Below are 20,185 nucleotides of genomic sequence, written 5' to 3' on the forward strand. Positions count from 1 at the left end.
TATATGTTAGGGGCGCCTGGGTGGCTCAGTGGGTTAAGCCACTGCCTTCGGCTCAGGTCACGATCTCAGGGTCCTGGGATTGAGTCCCATGTCGGGCTCTCTGCTCAGCAGGGGGCCTGCTTCCCTTCCTCTCTCTCTGCCTGCCTCTCTGCCTACTTGTGATCTCTCTCTGTCAAATAAATAAATAAAAAATCTTAAAAAAAAAAAAGAAAATATTTATGTTAGCAATGACTTTCTCTGAGTGGTAGCACTGAGGGTAATTTTTATTGATTATCTTTATTTTCTTCTTGATGCTTTTATATAAAGTATTTCTAGATGTTCTACAACAAGCATTGTATTTTTACTTTTAAAAATCATGTATTACGTTTATGATCAGAAAAAAGGGCAAAAGTCCCTAATAAGCTATGACTGCCAAGGTCTAGCTGGATAGTCCTGACACTCAGATGCTAAGCCACTACAGAAGGTCTTTGCTTAGGGGTCGTGGGGGGCCAGGGGGTCTGGGACAGAGATCTGGAGGGAGGGTGTCGGGGAATTCACAATCCTCACCTTGGCCTGTGCCACTTCTTTGCTGGTGAGCACGAAGAGGACATCCCGGGTATGAAGCAGAGAAAAGGGCAGGTCCAGAAGGGAGATGTACTTGCGCAACACATTCACTGACTGAAGCGTGAGCACCGAGCACCCTGGTTGGGGGAGGTGGAGAGGGGAGAAGTGAAGAGTCTTGTTACTTCCAGGCAGATTTCCCCTGAGCACCCTACCCCTCCTTTGGGGCTCAGGGCAGGGCAAAACCATGGCCACGGAGTAGTCAGATATCTCGGTAGCACCAAAGGTGCTCTTTGTCCATCGTTTTCACAGACAGGAAGAGTGAAAGGACCACAGAACACTGGGCCGGCTGCCCTCTACTCAAGCCCTAGCAAGATTAAGGTGGTTGCTCGAGGTTGGAAACTGGCTACTTCAAGGCCTAGGGAAAGGCAATGAAGACCAAAATTTCGGGATTGGGAGGCAAGAGACCTAGCTCCTGCTCTGATGCTCGAGACCTGACAGACTTGGGAAAGTGCCTTCAGCTCTCTGAGACTTAGTTTTCTCATCTGTAAAGTGGTGTTGACAAAGTGGAAGCCTGTCTCACAGGGCTGGTATCAGCCCACTCACAAAGAGCACACCCGACTGTGTTCTCACTTGCGTCATCTTCTTGTCGCTCCTGAGGGATGTCTCCTATTCCCATCGACAGACCAGAAACTGGCCTACAGAGGTTAAGCCTTAGTGTCACACAGTAAATGGCCAAGTGGGCTCAAACACCTTTCAAGTAGGTGAACCCCTCAAACACCCATCAGCTGTTTGCACCCTGGCTAAGTGATGGGGGCTGGGATGGGAGTTTAGATGGACAGACTGAAAGAACATTGGAGGTGAGAAAAGACCCACCTGGGAAGAAAGCTAGACAGATGAGTGGGCAAGGCCTGGGGTCATGGTTAATTTCATGTGTCAACTCAACTGGGTCACAGGCTACCCAGATATTTGGCTGATTACTTCTGGGTGTGCCTGGAAGGGTATTTGTGGATGAGACTAACATTTAAAATCAGTGGACTCAGGAAAGCAGATAGCCCTCCCCCCAGTGAGGGTGGGCATGGTCCCATCCACCAAGGGCCTGAATAGAAGAATAGGTAGAAGAAGGGAGAATTTGTTCTTTTCTGCTTGACTCTTGAGCTGAGACGCTGGTCATCTCCTGCCCTTGGACCGGGATTTACACCACTGGCTCCCCTACTTCTCAGGCCTTTGGACCCAGACTGACTGACACCACCAGCTTTCCTGGGGCCCCAGTTTGCAGAAGGCAGACTGTGAGACTTCTCAGCTTCTGTACTTGGATGAGTCAAGTTTTATAATAAGTCTCTTTTCTACATGTATCTCCTATTGATTTTGTGTTCCTAACACCTCTGGCCTCCCCTGATACCCAGAGGCTGCCTGGCTGGCAGGGGACTTCCCAATGGAGACAACCTGGTTTTAAGGCCTGAGGACCCACATGGACAGACACAGGTCAAGAGGAGTGTGACCCAGCCTCCCCAGCCCCTTGGCTTGACCTAGGGCAGTTCTCCATATACTTACAAATTTCACCCAATAAGTTTCTTAGAGGGATAGTAATTAGCAGACTTTGGCAAAACAGACCACTTACCTTTAGGTAACTTCCCTTCTGAGTGGAGGGTCCTGGAGGAGGAAAGGTCAGGAGTGAGTGGGAGTAAGAATTGCGTTGCAGTTAACAGGAAAAACCTTCAGAGTACAGGGGTCAAGGGCAGGACTCTCCAGTATGGGCTACAATGGCATGTAAGTTACCTTGAGCTAAAAGCAATCAAAACCCAAACCCATCAAATTCAGGAAAACCACTTTGTACCTGCCTCCCCACCCACCTGAACTTACACTGGAAACGGGCCTCTACCAGGAAGAGAACTAGTCGTAGAGATTCCTTTTGATCTAAGAAACTTATCGGGATAAAAGGGCCACCTTTGTTTTCCAAACATTTCAACCTTCCTGCTAATGGTCTTCCTCTCCTTGTACCCCAGACTCCCATTCTGCTCCCGAGCTCAGGATGACATATAAGTCTCATGTTGCCTGACAGTCTCTGGAATTTCATGTTTGTCTGGATTCATGTTTGTATGGATTTTGTGGGACAAAATTAAATTTTATTTTCTCCTGTTAATAATTTCTCGTGGAAATTCAATTCTTAGTCCAGCTAGAAGAATCTTGGACAGAATAAAAAGTTTCTTCCTCCCCAACAGGGGTAAGGCCTGCCACACCCTATGATCCCCCCCATAGGTTTTTTTTTTTTTTTAATTTTTAAGATTTTATTTATTTATTTGACAGACAGAGATCACAAGTAGGCAGAGAGGCAGGCAGAGAGAGGGGGAAGCAGGATCCCTGCTGAGCAGAAAGCCTGATTCGGGGCTCGATCCCAGAACCCTGAGATCATGACCTGAGCTGAAGGCAGAGGCTTAACCCACTGAGCCACCCAGGTGCCCCCCAACCCACAGGTTTTTAGGTAGTGTTTTTGCATCAATCACCATATAGGTTTCTGGGATTCCATACCTCTGGCTATAGGACAAGTATGGGCACTATCCCCAAGATTAGCCAATCTGGGGGACGTCTAATAGTTATGGAAGTGCCTTGGTCCAAGCTTTGCCCATAAGAGACGAGGGTAACCATGATGAACTTTTCAAAGTTTCTCTCTTTTGAAATTGAATTTGAGTGTGACAGGAGGCTATTTTAAAATATTAATTGAGGGACACCTGGGTGGCTCAGTGGGTTAAGCCTCTGCCTTCAGCTCAGGTCATGATCTCAGGGTTCTGGGAGGCTACTTCCCAGGGAGCCTACTTCCTCCTCTCTCTCTCTGCCTGACTCTCTGCCTACTTGTGATCTCTGTCTGTCAAATAAATAAATAAAATCTTTAAAAAAATAAATAAAAATAAAATATTAATTGATATTTCTTCTCTAATAGTTCTTTCTCCTTTTCAACCTCCCCTGCTCCCACCTTCTCACAGTGAAGGCCATTCTACACTCCCACCAGCAGTGGGCAATCCTACAGCAATGAACTCCAGATCCCTTGCCTGCTTTTATTTGGAAGCAAAGGATGGAGCAAGGTGGGATAAGTGGTCCAACTCCACCACCAACACACAGACAACATACTCATATGAAATGGATTTCAGTTCTACTACTACTGCCATTGTTCAGCCTGGCAGTGCTGAGAAAACCACTTCACTTCCTCAGTTAAATGAGGTGGTTGAACTTAATGATAAGGGAATCATTTCCAACTTTACATATTTCACTGGTCTGGTCTGAGAATGTTGGGCATGTTTAGAAGAAAGTTATAAAGTTAAGTCCCTTCCCCTAAGCCAGGTCCACTACTCCCCCACTCATGGCGCCGGGGAGAAGTACTTCTCTAGAGGCTGGGAAACACAGCTTATGTTTATATGACCCTGAATAAGTCTCTCAATATCTCTGAGGTGCATCTTTTTGGTTTGTTTTTTAACCAGTAAAATACAGATGCCTATCAGTAAAATAGGGTGGCTATGAAGAACAAAAGTTTTCCTATTACATATGTATATCTTCCTTCTCCAAAGAAAGATTTAATACAGTGTACAAAATGTACAAAAGAGGGAAGCCTGGGTGGCTTAGTCGTTAAGTGTCTGCCTTCAGCTCAGGTCATGATCCCAGGGTCCTGGGATCGAGCCCCGCATAAGGCTCCCTGCTCAGTGTCTCCCACTCCCCCTGCTTGTGTTCCCTCTCTCGCTGTCTGTCAAATAAATAAATAAAATCTTTTTAAAATAACGTACAAAAGAAATTAGAATGAAAGGAGGAAAGGGATGTCTGGGTGGCTCAGTTGGTTAAGCATCTGCCTTCAGCTCAGGTCACGAACCCAGGGTCCTGGGATCAAGTCCCACACAGGGTTCCTCGCTCACTGGGGAGCCTGCTTCTCCCTCAGCCTGCCCCTCCCCCTGCTTGTGCTCACTCTCGCTCTCTCTTTCTCTCTCCAACAAAGAAATAAATAAGATCTTTTTTTTTTTAAAGATTTTATTTATTTATTTGACAGAGAGAAATCACAAGTAGATGGAGAGGCAGGCAGAGAGAGAGAGGGAAGCAGGCTCCCCGCTGAGTAGAGAGCCCGATGCGGGACTCGATCCCAGGACCCTGAGATTATGCCCTGAGCCGAAGGCAGCAGCTTAACCCACTGAGCCACCCAGGCGCCCCTAAATAAGATCTTTTTTAAAAAAGGAGGATGGGACGCCTGGGTGGCTCAGTTGGTTGGACGACTGCCTTCGGCTCAGGGCGTGATCCTGGAGTCCCGGGATCGAGTCCCGCATCAGGCTCCCAGCTCCATGGGGAGTCTGCTTCGCTCTCTGACCTTCTCCTCGCTCGTGCTCTCTCTCACTGTCTCTCTCTCTCAAATAAATAAATAAAATCTTTAAAAAAAAATAAAAAAATAAAAAAATAAAAAAGGAGGAAAAAGAAGATGAAGCCACGAGGCACACTGATTTATAGAACTCCCTCCCTCAAATCTCCCACATGTGCTACATGGGGTTGCAAGTTTGGCCTGAAACCTCTCTGTGGCCAAAGCAAAGACAGAAATAAAATGTCACCCCATTTTTCCGTGTTGAAAAAACCCTCACGAGTTGAGGAGGCAAAACAATGATAAGATGACTTCGGAGGGATTTCTCACACACGGTGTGGTGAGCTGTGGTGAGCAATGCGGCCAACGCTGGCTCTCTGTACCTCAGCGGCCAGTTCCCCGGGGCTCAGACAGTGAGGGGGGGAAGCCCTTTAGAAGCCATCCGCCCTGACCAAATGAACAGACCCCCCTCCCACCTGCAACATGCAGAGTCATACCTCACAGCTGCATACAGAGCAACATGATTGCGGTGACCACTGACACCCCCTGCATCGAACGTCACCACCTGTAGAGAAACAGGGTGGTCACTCATTTTTTTTTTTGTTTTTTTAAAATTTTATTTGTTTACTTGACAGAGAGAGAGATCACAAGTAGGCAGAGAGGCAGGCAGAGAGAGAGGGGGAAGCAGGCTTCCCGCCAAGCAGAGAACCTAATGCAGGGCTCGATCCCAGGACCCCAAGATCATGACCCGAGCTGAAGGCAGAGGCTTAACCCACTGAGCCACCCAGGCGCCCCAGGGTGGTCACTCATGATTGAATACTTTCTCTGCCTCAGTTTCAAGGCAGCTGTTCCCGTTCCCCTGGCCAGAAAGGAGCACACGAACTCTGTACCCAATTCTGGGTACAACCGAACTCACTTCCGAGCGGATCGGTGGGGTAAACCCATTGCGTTGGCCAGTTGTGTGGAGACTGTGTGGGTTTTACTGTTTACTCTTGTTCTGGGCCAGTGAAGCAGAGGGGAATTCGGCCACGATACAAACCTGGTTTAGAGGCTCTTAGTTTCTTATCTGCCAGGCCATTTATTAGCACGCTTCGTTCTCATGGCTGGCTGCAGGGTGAACTTTGTTCTTGTAGATGCTGGCTGATTTATGTTTATGTGGCCCCTTTCCTTGTGCTGTACTGAGGGCACAAAGTCTTTGAGGGACAGCACCCACCATGCCCCGGGGTTAAGATCACAGAAGTCTATTCACACCCGGACTGCCTCTGTATCTTCTTCTTAATAAGGATAAGCTAGGCTGGGTTCCAATATTTCATTTCTGTACAGATGGATTAAGAAAAAGACCAAGTAAGTCTGAATAATAATCATGTTACCTTGAATAATAAAAGAAATTTAAAGAGAGAACAGGGACTCAGAAAAAGGAACAGGAGTGGTTGGTTAGGGGAAGTGGAAAGAGGTAAGCTGTCCCCAAGGAAAGTGCGCGGGCATGCCACATGGACTAAAGGGAGTAGGACGGGGATTGGTATAGGCTGAGAAGGGCTTCCCTACTGGTGTTTCTTTTCTTTTCTTTTTTTTTTTTTAAGATTTTATTTATTTATTTGACAGAGAGAGATCACAAGTAGACAGAGAGGCAGGCAGAGAGAGAGAGGGAAGCAGGCTCCCTGCTGAGCAGAGAGCCCAATGCGGGACTCAATCCCCACGACCCTGACATCATGACCTGAGCCGAAGGCAGGCTTAACCCACTGAGCCACCCAGGCGCCCCCTACTGGTGTTTCTATTTTAAGTCATAAAATGCTGACTTCATGTATAGAGAACTCTCTGTTACAGTGAGAGCAGCAAACCTCTACTGGGCACAGGGTGGGGGGTGGGGACTGCAGATGAAAAGAAAATTTAAAGTCCTGTTAACGTATCCTGATTCAAACAAGTCGTAAAAATAAGCACAAAATGAAAACATATTTATGACATGAGACTATTGGAAATACAAAACACTGGTATCAAGGAATTGTGAATGTTTAGGGGTGACACTGGTGTTATAGTTAGGTTAATAAAGGACTTGCTGTCGGGGGCGCCTGGGTGGCTCAGTGGGTTAAGCCTCTTCCTTCAGCTCGGGTCATGATCTCAGGGTCCTGGAATCGAGGCCCGCATTGGGCTCTCTGCTCAGCGGGGAGCCTGCTTCCCCCTCTCTCTCTGCCTGCCTCTCGGCCTACTTGTGATCTCTCTCTGTCAAATAAATAAATAAAATCTTCAAAGAAAAAAAAAAAAGGACTTGTTCACGATTAGAAATGCATGCTAAAATATTTAAATATGAAATATGATGCCCAAGATTTGCTTTGAAATAATACAGGGGGCACCTGCGTAGCTCAGTCATTAGGCATCTGCCTTCAGATCGGGTCACAATCCCAGAGTCCTGGGATCGAGTCCGCCACTGGGCTCCCTGCTCCGCGGAAAGTCTGCTTCTCCCTCTCCCAGTCCCCCTGCTTGCATTCCCCTCTCTCGCTGTGTCTCTTTCTGTCAAATAAATAAAATCTTAAAAAAAAAAAAAGAAAGAAAGAAAACAGGAGGTGGGGAGGTGAACAGCTGTTTAAATGAAGCTGATATTGACTGTGAGTTAATGATTACAGGAGCTGAGTGATAGGAACATAGAAGTTCATTAAACTTCTCTCTACAGTTGCAGGCTTTAAATTCTCCCTTCTGGAAAATTAAAAGAAAAACAAAAACAAAAAAGAGTTAAAGGCTTATAAAAAGCGAATTGTGGACATGTGTCATTATACATTTGTCAAAGCCCATGGAATGTACAGCACCAAAAGTGGGCCCTCATGTAAACTGTGGACTGGGCGGTGTTAATGTGTCAGTGTTGGTTTACTGATTGTAAAAAGTCATGGAGACGGGGAGTTTTTGTGTACCTTCTGCTTGACTTTACTATGAACCTAAAACTGCTCTAAAGAATACAGTCTATTATAACACATAAACCGTGGGGCGCCTGGCTGGGGCTCAGTCGGTAGAGCATATGACTCTTAATCTCAGGGTCGTGAGTTCAAGCCCCACATTGGGCAAGGAGCGTACTTAAAAAAAAACAAAACAAGGGGGCGCCTGGGTGGCTCAGCGGGTTGGAGCCTCTGCCTTCGGCTCAGGTCGTGGTCCCAGAGTTCTGGGATCGAGCCCCGCATCGGGCTCTCTGCTCAGCGGGGAGCCTGCTTCCTGCTCTCTCTCTCTCTCTCTCTCTGCCTGCCTCTCTGCCTACTTGTGATTTCTGTCAAATAAATAAATAAAATCTTTAAAACAAAACAAAACAAAACAAAACGTAAAACCGTGTAACTAACTCAAGTACCTTGTTCTGATCCCAGTGTTCCATCCAACACAGTGTTGACTCAAGTCTACTCTTATCTTGGACCCTCCTTAACCCCTGCCATTCTGTAGGTCACAGAACTTGACCCCTGGAAGTTATTTCAAGGTTCAGTGTGTTGTTGGTCGTCTCATTTGCCAGATAAGAAAAGTAAAACCTGCTCTGCCTTCCTGGCGGGGTTGAGGTAAAGACACAACACCCCGACGTGGAAATGTTCAGGAATGTGTATGTACAACAGGACAGGCTAGAGCGTCTCAACTCCAAGCCTGCTCTTATGAGGAGACCATGACAGCGGGGCTAGTCATTAGCCTGGGTGGGCTGGAGAGCACTTCCTAGTTAGGGGGGATTGGGGGTCCGCTGGAGCTTGGCTCAATCACTTCTGAAATTCTCCTAGGTCTCTGTTTCTTCCTATAGTTTCCGTCTTTCTTTCTGTCACAAGGAGGGCTGAGCGTAATTGTATCCAGCTCCCTGGACTTTTGCAGATATTTAACGTGACAATGGTGACCCCTGTAGCTCTTTCTAGAACTCCATCCACTTCACCAACCCCCTCCCCCCAAAGCTGTGTTCAAATGAAATTTTACCCAGACCCCAGTGGTAATGGAGGGGCTGCTCTGGTTTCTCTAAGATGGTGGTTCTCAACTGGGGGCTATGTCGCCCCAGGCACATCTGGCCATGTCTGAAGATAGATTTGCTGTGATGACTGAGGGGGCGGTCAGTGGGGAAAAGCCCGAGATGCTGGTAAGCATTGTCCCCCACAGCAAACAACGATGGGGGCCCACATGTCACGGATCCCTAAGGGAGCAGGGACTGGGTGTTTGGTTTCATGTCTATATCGCCGGTGTACAGCAAGTAGGGAATATCACAGACCAGGCGCTCAATAAATACTTGTTGAATGAAAGGTCCACATAGGGGCCGGACCCCGGACCTAGCCTGCTTGCCACGGAAAGACACTACCGAACCCCTCGGCTGCTCTCTGTAGAGGGCAGCATCATAAAGCTTTCAAAGCCATGTCCTGGCAGCTCGGCAAACGTGGTGGGGCTGGGACCAGATGGCACCTGGTTTCCTTCCATCTCCTGGGGTTAACCCCTGCAGAGCCAGCTTTCGGCTGGGGTGGAGGAGAGCTTTTAGGATCATCCTAGCTCAGCCCAGGTGGGAATCTGTCTTCCCATGTCTTAGCTCAGTGCTCCTGGCTTCTGTCTCTGCTTCCCCGTTGATCTTCTCTCATCGTGCGGCCAATACTTCCGGTCTGGAGGGGGCCCCTGGGTCCTTGATTCTGCCACCGAGTGACTTCTCCCCTGTCTGCTACTAAGCCCTCGCCCCTGGCCCATCAGGGCCTACGGGGACTGTGGGAAAGTGTATTTCAGTGCCTCCTGGGGGCTGAGCTCGATTATGGCCACTTACGTCCTCACTGACAATGGTGTTAGCGTGGCCTTACACGCTTACTGTTGTATGAAGTGCAGGCCAGGGAAATTATTCCTTACTGCACCATGACAGCTTAGGAGTTTCCTTATTAACAGTAAGGTGAGTTAAAGAGCTGTTTTAAAATGGTTGCCTTAGGGCGCCTGGGTGGCTCAGTGGGTTAAAGCCTCTGCCTTCGGCTCAGGTCATGATCTCAGGGTCCTGGGATTGAGCCCCGCATCAGGCTCTCTGCTCAGTGGGGAGCCTACTTCCTCCTCTCTTTCTCTTCCTGCCTCTCTGCCTACTTGTGATCTCTCTCTCTGTCAAATAAATAAATAAAATCTTCTAAAAAATAAAATAAAAGGCAAATGTTACCATAGTTTTCATCTGACATTGAGGAAACTTGGGCTTCCAGAAGCTGAGAAGCTTGCCCGAGGTCAGCAAGGGATGAAGCTGGGATTTTTAGCCTCAATATCTCACTCCAGAAGGCGCAAGGGTACATTCACGCGCACTGCCAGAGAACATTTTAGTCAGAGGTAGAGCAACAGTGCAGAATCGCATTTACTGGTCAACAAGGGCAGGAGCCCCCATCTCAGCTCTGCCGGGGTCCTCTGGACCGGGCCTTGCCAGTGGTCGATGTTATGGCCACTGAGAAGGCTTATTGTCCACCTCTAAAATGACAATGACAGTCCCTCATGGGCTAATGCTTAAAATTTACCACTTAAATTCCTAAACACCCAGGCAGCCCTTAAGCACTGCACACTGGTGAACAGGATCAGTCCTTGCCAGGGGGCCAGGTTTCTGTTTTAGACCATGTTGCATTTGACCACAGCTCTGAGCATCCGGGGAGGGGTCTAGGGGCACAGACAGCTCTCCGTGCCATTTTTGCTCTCAGAAGAGTCTCCCAAGTTTGTGTCCCAGAAAAGTGATTTGTGGTGCAGGCCACATCTCAAGACTGCCTTCTCCAAGAAGCCTTCTGTGACTTCTTCGGCCCGCTTTGGGAATCCTACAGTATTTGGTGTGTATCCTGCAAGTTGCTGTAATTGAAGTACAGACCATGTCTTATAAACTAGACTGGAGGGTCCGTGAAGGCAGGGACCGCCATGACATTTTTATATCCCCAAGAATGAGAACAGGCCCAGACCGTGCTTGTCCCCAGACTGCCCAGACGGTTAACTGCCACCTGTCTACCTGGAGCTCTTTCCTGTCGTCTGAGGTGCTCATGTTCATTCCAGTGTGTGAGGGCCCTTAATCGTCAGGACAATCCTGAACTGATTTAATTTCCCTACTTAAGGAAACCATTTTATTTTATTTTATTTTTAAGATTTTATTTATTCATTTGACAGATAGAGACCACAAGCAGGCAGAGAGGCAGGCACCCAACATTTACCTTTTAAAGTTAAAATGGTCCCCTAAACATGAAAGTGCTCGGGAAAAGGTGAAGTTCTGTATAAGCAGGAGCCATAGCTCGGGCTCCTGGGGCCCTGAGTTTTGAGAAGGCAGGACAGAGGCTGGGGTTGGGGACGGTTAAAGAGGACACAGCTTGGAAAAAACCTCTGTGTCCACCTGTGGCAGTTTAGTTACACAGTTCCACAAAAGGTGTGTTTGGTCCTCCATAGGTTTATTTTTTTGTTTTTGTTTTTTAAATATTTTCTTTATTTATTTGAGAGAGAGAGAGAGCACATGACTGGAGTGGAGGGGTAGGGGGAGAGAGAGAAGCAGACTCCTTGCTGAGCAGGGAGCCCTACGTGGGACTTGAACCCAGGATCCTGGGATTGAGACCTGAGTTGGAAGCAGACGCTTAGCCAACTGGGCCACCCAGGCGCCCCCCTCTGCAGGTTTAAAAGAGAGCTCTAGAGGAGAGCAGCCACGGGTAAAGGTGTGACCGGGATCCCTGGCTTTTCGTTCAGGGAGGATGTCCGCTTACCAGGTTGATGCCGTTGGCTTCCACGTGCTGGAGGAGGGTGCCAGCCACACGCTCTGTGTCCCACTGCACACCTGGGTCATCTGGGAAGTCCCTGGAAAGAAGAAACACCTTTTCTAATCAGGTGTGAACTCCTCCCTAAGCTCTGGTAGGCATGTGCCAGCCCTGTGATAGGAACTGTATGGGGCAGGGATGGGGGGGCACCCTTAAGGATCCAGATTTCAGCAAAAGAGGTAAGATTTGGAAAAGTGATGCAACTAGAGATCAGCGCACACCTCCACACAACACACTTTTGGAGCCCTGTGCTGGCTGCTGAGGGGAAGAGACAGACACTGAAGAGATAAGGCTTTGATCTAAAGCTCGGGAAACGTACGGGTTAGGAACAAATGTGGCCACACCACAGAATGATATCTATCTTTGCAAGAGTAAAAGCAACAGTGCTTAAAGAAAAAGTACAAAGCTATGTTTCTTCATTTAACCTCATGAACATCTACAGAAGGAGCCTTTATGGACGCAGTTAGGGAGCCCGCTTGCAAGGTTGTTGGAGGCGGATTCGGATCCGGCTTTCTGACTGCAGAGCCGAGATATTCTAGCCCTACGGAGCCAGCAGCATACTCCGTCCAACGGGGCTGCACCACAGTGGGGCTGGTCTCCGGGGCAGAGGTCTGCACCTTCTGTGAGTTTCCATCCGGCCACGTCATAGGCCTATCTCCTCCTCTGTCTCTTTTTTGTGCATCAATCTATAGCATCACCTACCACAAGGCCAAGGTCTCAATTTGACCTCAGTTTGGGATATAATGGGTAGTCTTTTTATTTGTTCATTTTTAAAATTGATTATTATTATTTTAAAAGATTTTATTTATTTATTTGACAGACAGAGATCACAAGTAGGCAGAGAGGCAGGTAGAGGGAGAGAGAGGAGGAAGCAGGGTCCCTGCTAAGCAGAGAGCCTGATGTGGGTCTCGATCCCAGCACCCCAGGATCATGATCTGAGCCGAAGGCAGAGGCTTTTAAACCACTGAGCCACGCAGGTGCCCCCGTAGTGAACATTTCTATCAGCTGTGGCCTGGACCACCCCTCTTCGCACCTGATTAGTTATAGCATTTCTCTTAATTTAATAGAAATTAAATTTGTGTGTCTCTCTAGCCTCATGCCAAAATATAAGAACAGACCTGTGTCTCGATCTTCTGTTTCTCATGTGGAACTGGGTACAATCCAAGTCAAAGAACAATTTATTTAAATAAACAATGAGTAAATGAGCTTCGGCCACAGGCAAGGAACTGCGTCTAGGGGCTTAATAAGCACCAGCAGATTGACAGAAGTGGCCTCTGGCTGAGCCGAAGGAGCTATACCAGCCTTTGGGGTTGGAACACCCAAGTAAGATGTTCAGAAGACAGCAACATTATAAAACAGGCCAGGCACCAACAAAGTACGAACTGTGTAGTGGAACGAGGCATCCTGGTGGGATCATCTCCCCTCTAGGTAGGGACACAGAAAATCTGACTCTGGGAATCTTCAAACAGATACAAAAATGACTCTTTCAGACCAACGACTGGTATGGTTCTTGGCCCCAAATTTAACCCTCATCAACTTAAGGCTTGAGTTCAAGTAATAACATTGGCAGTTCCTTTCTTCTCTGACAGATGAACAATTCGCTGAACGTAAACAGAAGTCAGTCAACCCTTGGGCCTTTCCTTGAAGAGACAGTTGGTGAATGACCTTTGCCCCATTTCTCTCTGTCCATCTTTGCGCGGGCTGGAGTTGGTAGCCATCTTGGCCCATGAAGCAATCTTGGGTATAAAAGCCAGACACAATAGAGTAACCAAAAAGGAGAAGCCCTGACCCGGAGGAGTTTTGGAACAAAGGCACCCCATCAGCCCTACATGGCACAACTCCTTGGATCACAGTTATTGTAGACTTTCCGTTATTTGCTATATACGTAACCAAATCCTGATTCAAATATGCCAAAATATGTAAAGCCTGGACTTTACTGATTATTTAGGTTGTTTCCAATTTTTATTATTATGATAATAATCCTCATAGGTAACCTTTCTTTTTTTTTTTAATTGAAGTAGGCTCCACACCCAACATGGGGCTTGTAACTCATTGCTCCGAGGTCAAGAGTCTCACGCTCTAGCGACTGAATCAGCCAGGTGTGCCTATACATAATTTTTTGTATGCTTCTCTCAATATTTCCTTCGAATAAAGTTATATAAATGTAATTCCTGGGGCACCTGGGTGGCTCAGTCGGGTAAGCCTCTGCCTTTGGCTCAGGTCATGATGATCCCAGGGTCCTGGGATTGAGCCCCGCATGGGGCTCTCTGCTCGGCGGACAGCCTGCTTCTTCCTCTCCCTCTGCCTGCTGCTCTGCTTACTTGTGCTCTCTCTCTCAAATAAATAAATAAATAAATAAATAAATAAAATATTAAAAAAAAAAGAAATCTAATCACTGAGTCAAAGGTACAGAGAACATGTATAGATCTCTTAAGAACCTTGTTATGAAGAGTGTGTGGAAAGTGTGTTGACTCAAAAGCAGTCAGCATTAAGGGAGTGTCTTATTTTGTTTTTTTTTTAGGCAATCTCTACAGCCAGCAGGGGACTTGAGCTCTGAAATCAAGAGTCCCATGCTCCATCAACTGAGCCAGCCAGGGACCCCAAGAGAGTGTTTTTAAAAAGCAGAGAGATGGGGTGCCTGGGTGGCTCATTGGGTTAAGCCTCTGCCTTCGGCTCAGGTCATGGTCTTAAGGTCCTGGGATCGAGCCCTGCATCGGGCTCTCTGCTCAATGGGGAGTCTGCTTCCCCCTCTCTCTCTGCCTGCCTCTGCCTATTTGTGACCTTTCTCTGTCAAATAAATAAATAAAATCTTTTAGGGGCGCCTGGGTGGCTCAGTGGATTAAGCCGCTGCCTTTGGCTCAGGTCATGATCTCAGTGTCCTGGGATCGAGCCCCGCATCGGGCTCTTTGCTTGGCGGGAGCCTGCTTCTCTCTCTCTCTCTCTGCCTGACTCTCCGCCTGCTTGTGATCTCTCTCTCTCTGTCAAATAAATAAATAAAATCTTTAAAAAAAAATAAAATAAAATAAAATAAAATAAAATCTTTAAAAAAAAAAAAAAGAAGCAGAGAGATGGGGGCACCTGGGTCATGATCTCAGGATCCTGGATCAAGCCCCGAATCGGGCTCTCCGTTCAGCGGGACTGCTTCTCCCTCTCTCTCTGCTTGCCTCTCCGTCTATTTGTAATCTCTCTCTCTGTCAAATAAATAAATAAAATCTTAAAAAAAAAAGCAGAGGCGCCTGGGTGGCTCAGTGGGTTAAGCCGCTGCCTTCGGCTCAGGTCATGATCTCAGGGTCCTGGGATCGAGTCCTGCATTGGGCTCTCTGCTCGGCAGGGAGCCTGCTTCCTCCTCTCTCTCTGTGCCTGCCTCTCTGCCTACTTGTGATCTCTCTCTGTCAAATAAATAAATAAAATCTTTAAAAAAAAAAAAAGCAGAGGGATTTGTGCATTTTATAGGCAGAAGTTAAAGACTCATACCTATAATTCATAGCAAGAACTCCATTCTTCCTAAAAATCTCGGGTGCTTTCTCTTTTTTTTATGGTGCTTTTATACCTACTTTCTTATCCCTGTGAGCCCCCCAAAACTTGGGTTCATTTACTTCCTTTTACAGCTGGAAAGAGCTGGTCAGGAGCGAACCATCGAGTTCCACAGGCAGACGCACAGGTGCTCAGGGGACTGGCTGACCAGGAATGTCACAGAATACGTCTGTATCAAGATTCCGGTTTCATCGTGTGAACAAACCTTTCTCCTTGGAAATCCTGTTATGTAATTCCAGGCCAATATGAAAACAGAAGAAATCAAGCCTCCAACAAGAGTCAGTCTTTACCCTTAAGTTACACTGGGGAATGCTCTCCTCGTCTGCCATGAATGGGAACCTGTGATAGATTCGCTTCGGCAAAACACAAGTATTCTCTCTCTCTCTTTTTTTTCCCAAAGATTTTATGTATTTACTTGTAAAATAAATAAAATCTTTTTAAAAGAGAGATTTTAAAGAGAGAGAAAGAAAGCAGCAGGCAAAAAAAAAAAAAAAAAAAAAAAAAGAAAGCAGCAGGCAGAGGGAGAAGCAGGCTCCCTGCTCGATGCAGGACTCTGGGATCATGACCTGAACCGAAGGCAGACAATTAACCGACTGAGCCACCCAAGTACCCAAAACACTATTCCAAATAGTAGTTCCTCTGCTGCTTCTTCCTTCCCCCCAAATACAGACCTGTTCAGGCCCACCAGGAATGGTAATAAAGTTATGGCGCTTAGAATTCCCAGGAACGTCCTTTAATTATCAGCAAAGTCCTTTGGGGTTTTTCCTGAGATCCTAATGAGTCTGGAAATCTCTCAGAGGCTGGCCCTCTTGGGTTAGTCTCCAGAGATGTGAAGCTGAGTGACTCAGGCAGAAACAGAGGGATGCGGTGAACCGAAACCAAGTTTCTGGCCAGGGTTCGCCCCAGTAGAGCTGAGATGACAAATCCGAAGAACGGAGGAGGAGGAGGAAAACCAGGGACTGCCCTTCTTTGGGGTGCTTCTCTTCCCTACTCTTTGGAGAACTGCAGTCTGTCAAGCCCTCTCTCAGCTCAGGAGTGGTAAAGCTGAGGCACCGAAGTGGTCCGCAAGTCACACCTTGTCCCTAACTTTCTAATTTAGGCACAGCTCTTTCCATCTACATCCCACACCAGTCAGGCGGTGTTTCCCCACTAAGAAGCCAGCCACGGGGATGTGGAAATAAAGATGGAACTTCCCAGGTCATTCATAGACAATTCTGAGGACTGCATAAAACAGGAAAATGGTCTGATTGGTGGAAGAAAACGGGCACTTGACAAAGCCAGACATGTTAGCTGCCAACATATATTCTTAATGCTTTTTCTGGAAAAAAAAAAAAATCCAAGAAATGTGAAATGAAAGCAGGCCGTCCTGGTGGGGGAGAACAGACACTGTACTGGGACGCGGTTCTGTCCTGTTTGACCCTGTTGGCAAGAGTTTCAGTTGCTGCATCTCAGCGAGAAGGCAGTTTGGCCCCACGTGATTACCTCTGCCCTTGGACCTTATCTTTCTAGAGATTCTTCTAAGGAAATAATTAAGCCCAAAAGATCACTTTCACTGCAATTACAGGGGACGGAGCCTGCAGTTCTGGGGTTCCGCCGCCAGGGAGCAGTTTCCCCAACTTCCTGAAGTACAGCGCAGGAGAAATGCTAAAGATAACCCAGTTTTGGGGCAGGTTCAAGGCAAAAGCAGAGAAAGTGTAGATACACCCAAGGAAGGGAATGTTAGCGCAAAACGGGGGAAAAGAAAACCCATCACGTTATTAAACTTTAATTTTGCTTCTTTGATTTTGGCCAAAGAATGAGACTCCTACGAAAGAGGAATAGAAGTGTATTTAGAGGAACTGAATTTTGAAAAGACAAGATTTTCAGTGGGAAAGTCTGTAGAACGTGTTCTCTGAAAGTGTACGGGCCTCCGGATATCCAGCCTAGGTCCGCAGGAAGCAGAGCCTACAAGGAAGGCTTAAGTAGAGACTTGGCTGGGGAGTGTGATGCCTCGGGTAGTCGGAGAGAATGACAGAGGGAGGGAGGCAGCGACAGAGGCACAGCCAACGCAAGGATGGCCTTACAGCTGGACTTCGGCTGTGTGATCCCGCAGGGCTGTCTGCAAAGTCGTCTGAAAACACCTTGCACTGTCCATCCAGCAGGAAAAAGGGCAGAAGTATTTCTCTCCAAAGGCGCTAACTCTCCAGCACTTCAGGGCTGAGCCTACCAGGGGTGGATTTGTGCTGCTGCTGCTGCAGGATGAGAAGGGATTTGCAGGGGGAAAGCAAGGGAAGGGCCAGGGCAGGAGGGAAGGCAGGCGGCAGGAGTAGCTTGCTAGGCCCCGGCCCTCGTCAGCCAGGGGTTGCTGCGGCACACGAGGCACCACACGGAGATGAGGGCCCTTTGTGGGGCTCAGATAGCCCTGGAGAAGTACCAACAGCGAAGCCAGCTCTCCGTGTTTAGCAAACAGGCATTACGACTGCTGGAAAATGCCCCAAACTTAGCGCTGCCCTAGACCTCAGTGTTTGGTAAACAAGCCGGGCCTCTCGGCCTGTGCGGCTTCAGAAAAATAATGTTTGTTTTCCTCCTGGCTGAATAGCCTCCAACTCCGACCTTTCCTACACATTCTAATGACTCACCCTGTCAAAAGAGTCACGGAAAAGCTCTGAAAATCTGTGGGCTGTCAGTTCCCGCAGGCAGAAGGCTCTAGCAAGGACAGCCTCCGCCTTCCCTCCTCCCTCCAGGCTGGGAAAACCCGAGGGCCCAGGTCTTCCCTCCTCCCCCCAGACCCAGCCTCGCTACCCAGAGGCCCTGTGGCTGGAACGCCACCAGGGTTGGGTAATAGCTTATCTCTCTGAAAACCGAGCCCCACGTTTGCACACTGCACTCTGAACTTGAACGCGGACAGAGGTGCCTCACACGCCCTTATTTGGTCTTGTGGCTGGTACGGGCCGGGAGCTGGGAGGTTCAGCCCTCCCTTCCCCCCACCTCCGGCATTTTTCTAAACTCGATTACTTCCTTTGTCATGCAAAGCGAGCAAAGGTCATTCAAGTTCAGTGCTTGCCCTGAGGCCCTTGGAGAGCCTGGAAGTTTACCTGGGGCTCGTCGTGCCGACCCGGGAGGCCTCGGGCTGCAAATACTGCCCCCAAAGGGCCATTCGGGGAGGTCTCCTGTTGTTAGGCCAAGCTGGAGCAGGGCTGCTGGAGGCTGGAGAGGCCATGCGGGAGGCCAAAGGAATTGCATCTATGCCGAAGGGAGGTTGGAAGGGTGACATTCTAAAAGCTGGGCCAGGCAGCTTCTGGGGTGTCTCGGGATCACCAATGAGATAAACAGAGAGGAAAAATAAACGGTGGGGGATGGGCGCCTGGGTGGCTCAGTGGGTTAAGCCGCTGCCTTCGGCTCAGGTCATGATCTCAGGGTCCTGGGATCGAGTCCCGCATCGGGCTCTCTGCTCGGCAGGGAGCCTGCTTCCCCCTCTCTCTCTCTGCCTGCCTCTCTGCCTACTTGTGATCTCTCTCTGTCAAATAAATAAATAAAATCTTTAAAAAAAAAAACCAAAACGGTGGGGGAAATGAAACCAAGGAGAAAGTAAAAAAAGTCTCAGAAAAAGAAAGGAGACTGAAAAGGGGGTTAAAAAAAAAAATCAGTCCATTTTTCTTAAGTGTGTGCTGACAAGGGCCCCCATCCTCAAGCGGTTGGAGCCCAGACAAAGACCAAATGTCCCCAAAGACCTTTGTCCACAAAAGGCTTAAAGCCCCAATCCAAACCACAACATGGGGTTTTCCTTTCTCAGAGGACACTAGAGTGATTCCCAGGCCACGACCATTAGGTATTGTACTGAAGGCAGGTAGACTAACCCCGGGCTCACATGCCCCTCGTATTACCGCCACAAAGTACGCAAATCTTGCCAAGCTCATGGGAGAAATCTCTGTCGAGAAATTGCCAATTTGTTGTCTAATGTGGCTATGGAAAACCCGAGACAAACCTGTTCACTGAACTCACTTCAAAGGGGTCACAGATGTCAGTTTGCCCCTTCCTGCCCCCAAAGAAGTGGTTTAAGAGGCAGATACCAGGGCGCCTGGGTGGCTCAGTGGGTTAGGCCGCTGCCTTCGGCTCAGGTCATGATCTCAGGGTCCTGGGATCGAGTCCCGCATCGGGCTCTCTGCTCAGCGGGGAGCCTGCTTCCCTCTCTCTCTCTCTGCCTGCCTCTCCGTCTACTTGTGATTTCTCTCTGTCAAATAAATAAATAAAATCTTAAAAAAAAAAAAAAAAAAAAGAGGCAGATACCAGTATCCCAAACCCTCCTTTCCTCTTTCCCAACCTCCGATGGAGAAGAGAGTGGTGGTGGGGATGGGTCTCTAAGTATTCTTGGATATATGAGCAGAGGACTCTCACTAAACAGAGGCTGTGTGGTATGTTTTTGAATAGAGGAGAAAGAGGAAGTAGCATAACCTTTTACTGGCCTGTTAAGTCTTCTGGCGCCTGAAGTTTCTGCCTCACTGCTGTTTTTCAAAGAATCAAAATTAGAGTCACCTCAGAGAAAGGGTTCATACATGATTTTGGCCAGCTTCTTGAACACTGTCATACGCCAGGAAACAAGACAAGACAGCCAGAAGGCAGAGCCTTGAACCCCTCTGGGACACCCAGGGCCTTGCTCACACCCACTGGAATCCCAAAGAGGGCAAGTGGGGAGCCCTGAGGAAGCTGTGAGGGCAGAAATGGCACAGTACCATTTAGGTGACCCTGAGCCCTCTGGCACGGTACCCATAGCATAACAGAAGGGAGGCAAGTAGGCAGAAGGCTCAGATAAGCATTCAAATAATAAAATCCAAGACAAAAAAGTGCTATAAGAAAAGTCAAACAAATTGCTGTGGGGGCTCCGAGAGGGAAAATAAAAGGCTCTATGATAAGGACCAAGAATAGTTTCACAGGGGTGCCTGGGTGGCTCAGTGGGTTAAAGCCTCTGCCTTCGGCTCAGGTCATGGTCCCAGGGTCCTGGGGTCCCGCTCCCTCCTCTCTCTCTGTCTGTCTCTCTGCCTACTCGTAATCTCTATCAAATAAATAAATAAAATCTTAAAAAAAAAAAAAA

At 48.0% G+C, this 20,185-nt stretch overlaps 1 protein-coding gene across 1 annotated transcript in view; it reads right to left on the reverse strand.

Annotated features, from left to right (window-relative positions):
- Positions 1-20,185, reverse strand: part of PIGL (phosphatidylinositol glycan anchor biosynthesis class L) — a 65,492-nt gene that overhangs the window by 4,357 nt on the left and 40,950 nt on the right. The window contains exons 3-6 of the mRNA XM_044249198.1: positions 11,533-11,623; positions 5,365-5,432; positions 2,162-2,193; positions 547-680 (exon numbers count right to left, since the gene is read on the reverse strand). Of these exons, the coding sequence (XP_044105133.1) occupies positions 547-680; positions 2,162-2,193; positions 5,365-5,432; positions 11,533-11,623 (325 nt within the window). The remainder of the gene's footprint in view (positions 1-546; positions 681-2,161; positions 2,194-5,364; positions 5,433-11,532; positions 11,624-20,185) is intronic.

This window comes from Neovison vison, chromosome 5, assembly GCF_020171115.1.
Source record: "Neovison vison isolate M4711 chromosome 5, ASM_NN_V1, whole genome shotgun sequence".
Classification (NCBI taxonomy): Eukaryota; Metazoa; Chordata; class Mammalia; order Carnivora; family Mustelidae; genus Neogale; species Neogale vison.